Source organism: Aquila chrysaetos, chromosome 15 (genome assembly GCF_900496995.4).
Source record: "Aquila chrysaetos chrysaetos chromosome 15, bAquChr1.4, whole genome shotgun sequence".
Lineage (NCBI taxonomy): Eukaryota > Metazoa > Chordata > Aves > Accipitriformes > Accipitridae > Aquila > Aquila chrysaetos.
Window position 1 is genome coordinate 16252568 of NC_044018.1, and position 12522 is coordinate 16265089.

The 12522-nt window shown below is 45.9% G+C and overlaps 1 protein-coding gene across 3 annotated transcripts; it reads left to right on the forward strand.

Annotated features, from left to right (window-relative positions):
* The first annotated feature begins 1829 nt into the window (after positions 1 to 1829).
* On the forward strand, positions 1830 to 12190 carry ODC1 (ornithine decarboxylase 1). 3 transcript variants are annotated; one of them, XM_030037637.2, is made up of 11 exons: positions 1830 to 2109; positions 5096 to 5242; positions 5411 to 5584; positions 5751 to 5923; positions 6809 to 6943; positions 7101 to 7182; positions 7515 to 7598; positions 8909 to 9071; positions 9157 to 9269; positions 9553 to 9767; positions 11713 to 12190. In XM_030037637.2, the coding sequence occupies exons 2-11, from the start codon at positions 5141 to 5143 to the stop codon at positions 11852 to 11854; spliced, it is 1383 nt and encodes a 460-aa protein (XP_029893497.1). In that variant the 5' UTR covers positions 1830 to 2109; positions 5096 to 5140; the 3' UTR covers positions 11855 to 12190. The 3 variants fall into 3 exon arrangements, with proteins under 3 accessions (XP_029893497.1, XP_029893498.1, XP_040984709.1); XM_030037638.2 differs by having other exon boundaries at positions 1897 to 2099; XM_041128775.1 differs by having other exon boundaries at positions 2041 to 2104.
* The last annotated feature ends 332 nt before the right edge of the window (positions 12191 to 12522 follow it).

Sequence of the window (12522 nt, forward strand, 5' to 3'; positions counted from 1 at the left end):
AGAGGCTTGCGAGCCCTGTTCTTTGGCCCGTTAACTGGCAGACGAGGTGGTGTGAACCTCCTCTGTTTTTTTGATGAGTTATCTCAGCACAGGCAACCCTCGTGCAGTGACAGGAATAGCTGTCGAGGGAAGGTAGTGCCCTGGGGAGCAGCTGATGTGGATGCTACGCACTGGGACAGTTTTCCCAATGCCAGCTTGCCATTATTTAGAAAACCTTCTCCAATTCGTGCCTGTGTGTGTGGCCACACACACACACACTAAATATATTTTTAAATCTTTTAGGGGCTTTTGTTCCTTCTTTCATTTAATTATTTTAACCAAAGCCAGCTCTGTCCCCAGACATTTCTTTTGGCTGTGGCCCAACTTGCCTTTTGTTTCTTATCTGCTTGATCTTGGTGTTTTCCTTTATTTTACTCCTTCAAGGGATTCTTTTGCAGCCCCAGCCTTGGCCCCCACCCCCCCACCCCCCAACCCAGCTCCAACAGCTGGGGCCGGGGCGGGGGGACAAGGACATCCCATTGATCCGCTTCTGCCTGAAATATGGTGGGTTTTCCAGCTGGGCTCGGTGGGAGAGGTGGGACGACGGGACCTCTGAGGCCGGTGGGCACAGCCTTTTCGGTACCTCCACGAGAGGATCCCGCACCCCACAGCAGCCGGCGTTTCCCATCACCTTTCCCCACGCAGGGCCGAGGCGTTTACCCAGGGTGCGGTGCCCACCCGCCAGCTCTGCAGAAGGGCAGGGGCCAGCCAAATGTCTCTGTCTTCAGAAAGCCATTAGCTCTTAGTTAAAATAGCCACCGGTGGTTTGGAGGTGGGGAGCAGGAGCACCCTGAGCTCTGACCTGCAGCGTGGGCTGCAGAAAAGTTTCCTGCCTTTCTTGCAAATGCCCCAGAGCTGGCAGGGTGTAAAAATCCCCTTTTTGGCATGGCAAGGGCAGCCCCATCCTTCAGACCTCCCACGAACAGCGACAGGACAGGGACTCAGTCCCCACGGGGTTGCGTCCACCATGGGGTAAGACTTGAACTTTTTAAAGAGAGGGGCTGAAAGCACCTGTCCCGGCGAGGGCAGAAAGCGCAGTCGTTCAGGGCTAAAACAGAAATGGGTTAAGAGAAGCGTGCAATTTATACCTGCTTACGACTTCCACCGAAGCTCATTTTTTAAACAAGCCAGCACGCGGGGAGGCAAAATAAGCTTACGGCGGAAACAGGCATCAGCGTCAAAGCAAAAGCAAAGGAAAAAACGATGGTCAGTGTTACAAGAAGTGCTTTGGGCACCAACCTCGGCGGGCAGGGACAGAGGCAGGGGCAGCACCGCTGCGGGCAGCAGCCAGTGCCGACACGGGAGCCGTAGGGGCTGCGAGCGCGGCGCAAACCGGACGGCTTCGCGGGGGACAAACGCTTCCAGAGCGTCGCCCCACTGACACCACGGCTACGACGCTCCGGGTCCCCCGGCCCGGCGTTTCCCTCCTCCGGCATCTGCCAAAAGCATCGCTCGCAGCCGCCTTCCCCCGTTCCGCAGGACGCGCAGGGGTGCCGTCGCGGGGGCCGGGGCGGCGAGGCCCCTGCACCTGCCGGCAGCCGGCGGGGCTGGCATCGCCCGCGTCCCCGTGCGGGCCCACGCACCGTGCGGGCCCCGCGGGGGAAGGAAGGGGACCGGGGCGTGGGGAGGGGGGGTCCGCCGCGGCGGAGCCCCGCTGCAGAGACCCGACGCGCTCAGCGCACGGCAGCGGCCGGGGCGGGGCGGGGCGGGGGGGGGGCGTGGCGCGCCCTGCGCGTGTTCGCCGCCGACGTCACAATAGCGGCTGGCCAGAGTCGTTACCCGGTCGCAGCCGATCGGGGCTGGTTTGAGCTGGTGCGTTGCCATAGCGACGCCGGCTGCCCTATATATAGGAGCGCCGCGGCGGTGGCGAAGCTTTGTCAGCCGCGGCGCCGCGCTCGCTCCGCCGGCCCCGCTCCTCCTCAGGCGGCAGCAGGGCGCCTCCCGCCCAGCTCCCCGCACCGCGCCCGGCTCGCAGGAGGCGGCGGAGGAGGAGGAAGCGGCTCGGAGCGAGGGGACCGGCCGCCGCCGAGGCCCGACGGCAGCTCCCGCCGCCGCCTGAGGCGAGGTGAGGCGAGGCGAGGCGGGGTGCGCCGCGCCGGGCCGGGCCGCGGCGGGGAGCGGAGCGGAGCGGAAGGGGCCGGGGCGGGCGGCGGGGCAGGCGCGCGCGGCGGCGGAAGCCGGCCGGCGCGGAGCCACGTGTCTCCGGGGCCGCTGCCAAAGCGGCCCGGGCTGGGCGCCGGGTCCCGCCGCCGGGCACGGGGGGGGGGGGGGGCCTCCCTCCGCGCCCGGGGAATCCCCCGCCCCGGCGGGGCGAGGGCTGGGTGGGGAGAAAGGCAGGCTCCGGGCGGCGGCTTGCCCAGGGAGGTGTTGGCGGCGCGTCCCGGGAGCGGGGGAGGGGACGGCTCCGCCGTGGCCGCCGGGCTCTTTCCGGGGTGGGGAGAGGCAGGTGCGCGGCGGGAACGTGGCTCGGGGCGCCCCTGCCCGCCCTTACGCAAGGCGGCCCGGAGCGGAGCGGAGCGGCTTCCCTGCCCCGAGGCGGGAGCCGCTCGGTTCCGCGGAGCGCCCGTCCGCCCGGGGGTCTCGGCGGTGGGGGGGGGCCAAGCCGCAAGGCGAAGGGGGCTTTAATAAAGGCGTCCGCCAGGGCAAACCGAAACGCCTCCTCGGGAGGCCTCGGCATCGGGGGCTGGAGCGTTGAGTGCCCCGCGGCCGGGTCGGGCAGCCCGAGCCGAGCCAGGTAGCCGACTCGAGTAAGGGACCCTCCGCCAGAGTAGGGCAGGAGGACCCTCGGCCAGAGTAGGGCGGCTAGCCGTTCCCCTTCCCGGTAGCGGTCAGCAGCGATCTGCTAGCTCCAGGACTCCAGGGTCAGGAGCGCCTCGGGCGCCCTTTCTAGACGCAGCTTTGGTATTTGAGTGCAGAGCCTGCAGGTATGACTCAGCTGTGTCTAAATACAGCTCCCGAATAAGGGAATGTTCTGGAGAACAGCTTCTAAACGAGCAGAAATTGCCTTTCTTCTGGGAAGCTGCAGACGCTTTGCACACAGTCAGTCCAAGTAGAAATATACACTCGGAGGCTACAATTTGCATCTACGTGATCATGTTCTGCCTATATTCTTTGTAATTACTCTGTAGTTAAAATTGTGCAATGAGGTGGAGATGGAAAGCTTGCAAGAACTTCTTAAAGTCTGCTGTGACCAGCAAAAGTAATTCCCCTTTTACACGTTAATAGGAAAAGTGCTTTTCATACAGGTCTGTGCAGAGGGGAGGATAAACTAAATTCTTCCGGATGGTGTTCACTTAACCACAGCTAGAATTCACTGAATCGCTTTCTGCAAAGCTGCAGCATCTCATTGAAATTGTCCTACCATAAGATGCAGCTTCTCTTCAGTAACAGACAGCTTCCCGAGAAGTGTTTAATTTGCTGTTTCTTAAGGTCCTTTCAAAGAGGCTTTTAAGAGGAGACTTTAATCCAGCTTCTGGGAGAATTAACACTGCATGTGAATGAGAGCAGGGGGAGAATGAGGCTCGGTGGATTGTTGGCTTTTATTTCATTAGAGTTAAAGCTTAATCTAGTTTGAATCTCAAATCTGGTTTGTCTCTGGTAAGTGAGAATCGATCAAAAAGATGCAAAGTGGTTCTTGACACTGGCAGTTCAGGTGCCGTATATTTCTGAAGGCTGAAATAAAGTTGTATAAGCACTGACTTTTCAAAGTCCTTCAGTAGATAAAGTTTAATGGACTTTAGTATACACAGCGTATGGAACCAATGATTCTGTTGGTCTTAGAACCTTGTTAATCTGTAACGGCTGTAAAATATATGTTCTTTTTCATATGTTATTATAAACAGCCTTTTTGAAAATAGAGGGAACAGCGATGTAAGTAAAGATTAGTGAATAATTTAGCATTTGCATAATCTTCAGTCTAAATCTGTATGACTAGATTGAGTGTAAACAGTGCTGAGAGAAGCGGAAGGCTAGACCTGGTTACATGAAACCATATCTTCCCTATGAGTCACTTGCAATGCTGAGGTCTTTAAAAGGTAGCACACACTTATGCTTGAGTTAACAGCTTAATGGAGACTGTCATTCTTTATTTGGACTACCCAGTAAAAGGATGACCCATACACTTTGCCATGGACTTCATAGGTCTTGGGTAGCAGAGGAATGTGCTTTTGCCTTTTAGTTCTGGTTCTCAAGGGACTTTCTACTTGGCTGGTAGATTCCTGTTAACAATGAAGATTTGTTATGGACTACAGTAAAATCCTGCTATAAAGTGTTAATTGGGATCACTGTTAAGACTTTGCAGACCACAGTTAGGAGCCTCTCTTCTCGTGTATCTGCCACTCCTGACAGCTGAGGTTTTCTTTTCATGTAGCCTGGGGGTGATGGGTAGAACAGGGAAGTTCTAACCACCAACAGAGCAACCTGAAGGAAAGCCCTGATCTCATGGCTGGTTTATGCATAGTCTGAACTGCAGTGAGAATCCAGATATTCAACTGGCTTTCACCTAGTGACAGTTGTTACTACTCAGAAGTCGGTAACATCTTCAGATTCTGTCTGTAGTAACATGTAAAGCCTTTTTCCCAGAAACTGGCGAGCTACAATAGTGCTTAAGAGTTGTTACAAAAAAAACCCAACAGTGGTAACTGTGTTGACACTGCCATAATATTAACAGTTCCAATGTGGAGGTGAAGGAAGACAGTGTAAACTTTCAGGGACTTACATAAATAGTCAGATATTATTAGTCTGAGGTGTTTTTTTTTTTTTTTTTCTTTGAATAGGTTTAGTACATCATACAGTTGCTGAACAGAGGAGGACTTGCCTTCAAGCTAGCAAGATTATTTTGTGGAGTGCCTCCTTGGTTCTGATTAAATCTGATCTGTCATCTCTGTAAGTTCCTAATCTATGCTGCTATTGGTGATCACTGTAGGAATCGTATAATTGTAAATTATATGACCACAATGTAGTGGTCATATAGTGACTATATGAATTTAAATAAAGTAGTTGAATGTAAACTGTATGAATTTAGATGAAGTAATGAATGTTATTTTTGCATCAACAGTGTGTACTTAAATCCTTTTCACATAAAGCTGAAATCTTGGAAATCATGAGTAGCTTCAGCAATGAAGAATTTGAATTCACCTTCCTTGACGAAGGCTTTACTGCCAAGGATATCCTTGACCAAAAAATAAATGAAGTGTCATCTTCTGTAAGTATGATAGGAAAATGACTGCATTCGTGACACTACAAATTTATAAAATAATGGAACAAGTTGGCTTTGCAGATTTTCTGCAAGGCAGGCTCCTACTCAGATGCTGACCTCTAGGATTATCCTGTTATCTATTGTTTGTAACTCTAAGATGTGTATTTGCCCTAGGATGATAAAGATGCCTTCTATGTTGCTGACCTCGGGGATATTGTAAAGAAGCACATGCGATGGCATAAAGCCCTTCCTCGGGTAACCCCCTTCTATGCCGTAAAATGTAACGACAGCAAAGCTGTAGTCAAGACACTTGCTGTTCTTGGTGCAGGATTTGATTGCGCCAGTAAGGTAAGATCTTGACTATGTTTTGATCTGTGATGTTAGTGTATGTTCAGCTTTACAAGATGTGTTCATATAAAATTAAGCATAACCAAGGGCTGTCACTTCTGTTGTACTGATTAGTCTGATGACCCATCTAGAAATCTTTCACAAGTGTAATCTGTTCTTTCTTCAGACGGAAATACAGCTGGTACAGAGCATTGGTGTACCTCCTGAGCGAATAATATATGCAAATCCCTGCAAACAAGTATCTCAAATCAAACATGCTGCCAGCAGTGGTGTACAGATGATGACATTTGATAGTGAAGTAGAGCTAATGAAAGTTGCAAGGGCTCATCCAAAAGCCAAGTAAGTTATGCTAATTGTTCTATAATTCTTTCTTGGGTTCCCAAGTTATGGAAACATCTGCTGTTATCTGAAACTTGTTCTTCATTAGTTAAGATGGGCTGCAAAATTATGAGAAAATAAACCTATTTTTAGCCAGTGAAGTCTAATCCTGTATAGCTTACTGACACGTTAGGAAGAGACAGACAGGAAAGCTGTCGTGGTTTAACCCCAGCCAGCAACTTGGCACCACGCAGCTGCTCACTTGCTTCCCCCCACCCAATGGGATGGGGGAGAGAATTGGAAGGAAAAAGGTAAAACTCGTGGGTTGAGATAAGAATAGTTTAATAGAACAGAAAGGAAGAAACTATTGATAATAATAATAAAATGACAATAATAATAAAAGGATTGGAATATGCAAAACAAGTGACGCACAATGCAATTGCTCACCACTTGCTAACTGATGCCCACTTAGTTCCTGAGCAGCAATCCCCCTCAGGCCAACTCCTCCCCCCAGTTTATATACTGGACATGATGTCACATGGTATGGAATAATACCCCTTTGGCCAGTTTGGGTCGGCTGCCCCGGCTGTGTCCCCTCCCAACTTCTTGTGCCCCTCCAGTCTTCTTGCTGGCTGGGCATGAGAAGCTGAAAAATCCTTGACTCAGTATAAACACTACTTGGTAACAACTGAAAACATCAGTGCATTATCAACATTCTTCTCACACTGAATCCAAAACATAACACTATACCAGCTACTGGAAGGAAAATTAACTCTATCCCAGCCGAAAGCAGGACAAAAGCTTGTATATTTAAGCTCAGTCTCATTCTAAGGATATGTGTGCCTGATAATGATGTCTTTTTTTTTTTATACTGGAACTTAAACCCTCATTTTTTCCTATTTCTAGGTTAGTCTTGCGCATTACAACTGATGACTCCAAAGCAGTTTGTCGTCTGAGTGTTAAATTTGGAGCTACACTTAAGACTAGCAGGCTTCTTCTGGAGCGTGCAAAAGAACTTGACCTTGCCATCATTGGAGTTAGGTGAGTTGATAACATAAAAATACAGTCATGTTAAGTAAGATTTCTTTAAATGGTCTGCCTGACAATAGAGATGCCTTTGCGTATGGTGACTTGAGTTTTGTATGAACTTCTTGACCAGTTTGCCAAATAGCAACCGATATTTTGTATCTCTTTGTAGTTTCCATGTTGGAAGTGGATGTACAGACCCAGAGACCTTTGTTCAAGCCATTTCTGACGCCCGCTGTGTGTTTGATATGGGAGTAAGTCTAGTTCTACTTTCTCTGGAACTACTGCTCAACTGTTGTGGCAAAACTGAATCAAAAGTAAAACTGTTACAGGTTTAAAGCTAGCTAAGTCACTAATTTCATGTTGTTGCAATTTTTGAGGTCACCATGGCTTACTTTGACCAGTTCTGCAAAACTCATCTACGGATGTGCTAAAACTGGCAGCTCAAACTCAAGTGACTATTACTTGAACATGATGAATTAGCTCTGTTCCAAGTGTTGATGATATTACTTTATATTGCTCTTTAAGCTAAAATGATAAACTAAGTACTGCTTTCTTAACAGTGTTGCCCTTAATCTCATTTTAGGCTGAACTTGGCTTCAGTATGTATCTGCTTGATATTGGTGGTGGCTTCCCTGGCTCTGAAGATGTCAAGCTTAAATTTGAAGAGGTATAGGTTTGCTAAGAACTTCTTAGGTTGTGGAGTCTTCTTGAATGTTGATCTGGAGTAAAAATCTTGCTTTTATATTGGTATGCAGACACACTTGTAAGAACTTGTCTGCTTGGTCAGAAATTGAATTTAGAGAAAAAGAGGGGAATTAATCTGAAAACTGAAGATTAGATGAACTCCTTAGATACATAGCTAAATGACTGCCTAAACATGCAGAGATGTCAAACTTGTAAAGCAAATTTTAATTGTAGGCTTGATTCTTACTGGCATAGATTTCTTCCAGTTGATGCTGTACTTCAGACTATCTGGATTGGCAATGCTCCCAAATGGGGTGAAAAAGTAGTCCTGAACCCATACTTCCCTGCTGGGTGGCATGAGCATTGATGTAGCAAACTAGATCAACTTCTGGTCTGGTTTAGAGCCAGCTTTTGGATCATTTTTTAATTGATCAGTTCTCCAGGCTCCAGTTTGCTTTTGCACAGAAATACTTATGCTTTCAGAAGATAAAAGTTGGCTGGGTGTTAATAGGACTTCCACTTAGAGCAGTGTTGTCAGAGCACCTGCCAGTCTAAAGTTGCATTAAACAATGTTATATATTTACACAAGGAGACAGCAAGTAAGCTACATAAAGTGAGTTTTCTGCTAATAACATGGGCTAATGTTGCCTCACTTATAATGCCTCTTAATGAAGGCTGGCTTCTCCTAGTGTAGTATTGACTTACATGAAGCATCAAGAGCAAATGTTGTCATTGTGCTCCATGGTGTAATGCAGTCATGCTGCAGTTGGAGGCAGCTTAGTAATCACTGATAACTTCAGAACTTGGAAATAACTCTGTTCATGAAGGCAACTGAATTTCAAAGGTGATGACAAAGCATTCTGTGTTCTCAAGATCCTGTGAGATGACTTCTCAAGCTTACTGCATCCTAAAGAATATTGCATGATCAGCAGAACTGCAAGTGAACTAGGAATTAAATTTGAAGCATGGGGACTTGCAGGGCCTTAATGCTGGCTTTATGAGTCTAGTAGGGGAGAATTCCTTTAAACTCAAACATGAACTGTTTGATCACTTAAAAATTTAAGCTGCAAGAGATGACTGCTTTTGTTGCTTTGTGCAAACTTAATCCTAAACAAAAGTTTGAATAGGAAAATAAAGCAGAGGCAATGAATAGAGATTACAATATGAAAATAGTTATTACACACTTGACCAGTGTATCACCGTGAGCATGAAAGTCTGACTCCATCTCAGATTTCTGAAATAGCACCTGAGTAACTGCTGAAGTACTAATATTGGCAACTGATTCTTTCCTAGATCACGAGTGTAATCAACCCAGCACTGGATAAATACTTTCCTTTGGATTCTGGAATAAATATTATTGCAGAGCCGGGAAGATACTATGTTGCATCAGCATTCACGCTGGCAGTCAACATCATTGCGAAAAAAATCGTATTAAAGGAGCAAACAGGTTCTGATGGTATGTAAATCTAGACCTAATCTTATATCTAGCCAACTGTGTTTCTTTCCAAGCATTCTCTTACTAGTATCTCAACTTCTTCCAGATGAAGATGATGCAAATGACAAAACTCTTATGTACTATGTGAATGATGGAGTCTATGGATCATTCAACTGCATCTTGTATGATCACGCACACGTTAAACCAGTTCTGCAAAAGGTATGCTCATTCAGAAGTATCACATACTAGTCATGTATAATGGATGTAGGACAATCCTTGTCACAGCAGTCACTTCTCAGTTCACTGCTCCCTTCATGTCACCAGAACTTGGCATTTGGCTTAGGAAGCGTGCAGTGGAATTAATTCAAAGCCAAGGGTGGAGAAGGACATGCAAGCAGCAGCTATTCTTCCTCTTCCTTGTGAGGTGGAATGTTATACTAATTATGATATTACTTCTGGAAGCTGTTTTGATTGTCTAATTATACTCAACTCTCTTCTTTAGCGGCCTAAACCAGATGACAGCTGCTATTCCTGCAGCATATGGGGACCAACATGTGATGGCCTAGATCGTATTGTTGAGCGTTTTAATATGCCAGAGTTGCAAGTTGGTGACTGGATCCTGTTTGAAAACATGGGTGCCTATACTGTTGCAGCAGCTTCTACTTTCAATGGATTCCAGAGGCCAACAATACACTATGTGATATCAAGACCAGCATGGTTAGTAATTAAGTATCTTGATCCATCAGTTCTTTTGATACAGATGACTATAGTGAAGAGCTCATGTCAGTTGGCTGCCCCTTAACAAACAGGGCCCATAGTCTTGGTGCCATTGCTCTTGGAAAACCTCCTTGTGGTGTGGAAGAAGGCAGTGCCTCTGAAGTTTTTTGCTGTGTGCTTAGAACAATCCTAATGCTACCAGTTACTCTTTTCTCTGATGTACTTTCTTTCAGGAGAGGTGCTTTAAGAAGGATAATGTTAGGAGTCTTCACTAAGCTAGGTTTCTGACTGGTGTTTTTCACTCTTGCACAACATATAGAATCATTACAGATTCTTTACAGTTAGCTACTGTGGCCAGTAATTAGACCAGTCAATCACAGTTCTAACAGTGTGCTGTCTTCTAAGTTGATGACTTGCTGAATCCTGACTGCAGGAGACAGGAAGACTCAACAGTGCTGCTTTACAATATGATCTCTGTTTGAGGGCTGTTCCTTAGTTTAGGTTGAGCTCTGGCTCATTGCTCAGTGCAGAGTGCCAGATCTCCATGGCAAGTTATTAAACAGGTAAGCAAAGAAAGCAGGACTACCTCTTGAGTATGAGGATACTGTAAAGCTGCACCTTAAACAGTAGTTTAAAGTAACTTGGATACTCTTCTGTGCAAGGCAGGTTAACAGATTGCATCTTCTATAAAAGTGGGATTTCCTGTAAGAAGAAGCCCTTACCTCTGTATTGAAGCCTGCCTACTAAACTGGCAGAGAGCATTTGGGCAGCAGTATTACCCTAAAGCACAATTAACTTTGCTATTGGGTTGCTTTCAAACTTACTGAAAAAAGCTTAAGTTCAGGGGAACTCCTGCCATAAAAATAAGAGGAAGCTCCCTCCATTCTTTTACTAGCCTTGCCTCTATAAGGAAGGCTTGTATTGTTTCTTTTAGTGAAACCTTCTGTCAATTGAAGCATTCCCATAAGACTCCAAACTTGTTTCTAATTGAACTAAAAATGACCCTGCAGAAAAATAATTAGCTTTTTCACTATAGCATTGGGTTTCTGTGAAAATGTAATGCTTGGTCTGAGGCATACTGAGCTTAATTATGCAGACATAACCATCATCCCAGGCTACAGCCCTTTCAGCCCTACATGACCCCCTGTACTTTCTGTTTTGGCAGGAGAATTCTGTGATACAAGCTGGCCCTTAACTGAGGGGGATGTATCAATGAAGTTATGGGGCAGATCTTTCTAGCACAGGCGAAACTTCTTGGAATGTAATCTACATATATAAAGGTGTATGACTAAATTTGTGGCTAGATAACTGAAGAGAAGGGGCAAGATGACTACATGTCTAAGTAAAGCTGGTAGTATATGGGGAGCCATGTAGTAGCACAACTTCTTGCCTTGCATATAGTAAAAGGTAACAAAGTCCCACAACTCAGTTAGCTGAAGTTCTTCTGAGCTTGTCTTTCAGTACAACTCCAGTCTGAGTATGGTAGGAGTTACAGGGTTCTCACTGGTCAGCTCATTTACATTCCTAGTCTGTCATCCATACTTTTACTTGATTGAAGTTAGCCAGGAATGCAAAGGTATGGGGATAGTCAGTGATATAGGTATGAAATCTGAACTAATGACTACTAAATCATTAAATCTTTGTAGTGTGTGGTATACAGATGTAGCTACAGATATATAGGTGCATCTTTGCAGATCTAGATCCTACCCAGAAATTGTGAAACCAGCTTGGTATTGGCACTTGCCCTAAAGCCTCACCAGCTACAAGTGACCTGCACTGATTCTGCTTTGGGTTTTTTTGCTCTGGTGATACTGTCTAGATTGCAGATGAGTAAAGAGTTGATTTCATGCTCCCCAGTAGTAAAAAAAAATACTTTGCTTAGCTTCTTGGCACATTGTAGTGAAATACTCTTCTGACCGTTGCCCTTTTTGTTTTTTCTTTCTAGGCAACTAATGCAGCAGATTAAGGAGCAAGGGTTCCTAGCTGAAGTGGAGGAGCAGGATGTTGCTAGTCTGCCACTCTCTTGTGCTTGGGAAAGCGGAATTGAATATCCAGCAACTTGTGCTTCAGCTAGTATTAATGTATAGGTAATATTTAGTAATTAACTGCAAGGTTAGTCATTGAATTTAGGGCATTTGGGGGACCATTAACTTAATTCTTGCTAGAATTTTTAAGTGGTTTTTTTAAAGTTTAGGTTTGGTAAAAATGCAACAAAAATGACTAGGAGATGGGTCACAATTATCTGTGTTCCTATGGAAACTATTTGAATATTGTTTTATATGGATTTTTATTCACTTTTCATGTATGCTACTAAAGACTGACCCTCAACTGTCAAACAAGTATTTGTAGCTTGTGTATGGCAGAACGGGCTAAGGTTAGTGTTTTGTGACCTACCTGTTTTAAAATAAAGTATATTGAAATAACTGGTCTGGTCTTTGTTTAATCTGTAGAGAATTAAGCAGTCATGGATTGCTCTTATAGCATATATGAAGGCAGAGCAGATGCTGCAAGCACAGAACTTATTAATAAATGAATAACACAATTGCCATCTCCTCCCCTACCTTTGCCCTCCCAACTTACTGAAGTAAGTGTCTTTTTCAAGATGTTGATAGTCTAGCTTTTTCTAATCACAAGTTAACTACTGTGCAAATTCTCATGGAATCACATTTGCCTTTCACTATTGAACATGGGCTTAACACAGTTTCATATTGCACAGTTAATGTGCTATTTTTATTCATGTTGGTCTATAACTGCT

Coding starts and splice junctions, on each gene's coding strand:
- ODC1 (XM_030037637.2), top strand. CDS start 5,141: ATGAGTAGCTTCAGCAATGAAGAATTTGAATTCACCTTCCTTGACGAA. Junction 5,585..5,750: donor GATTTGATTGCGCCAGTAAG/GTAAGATCTTGA, acceptor TTCTTTCTTCAG/ACGGAAATACAGCTGGTACA. Junction 7,183..7,514: donor GCTGTGTGTTTGATATGGGA/GTAAGTCTAGTT, acceptor ATCTCATTTTAG/GCTGAACTTGGCTTCAGTAT.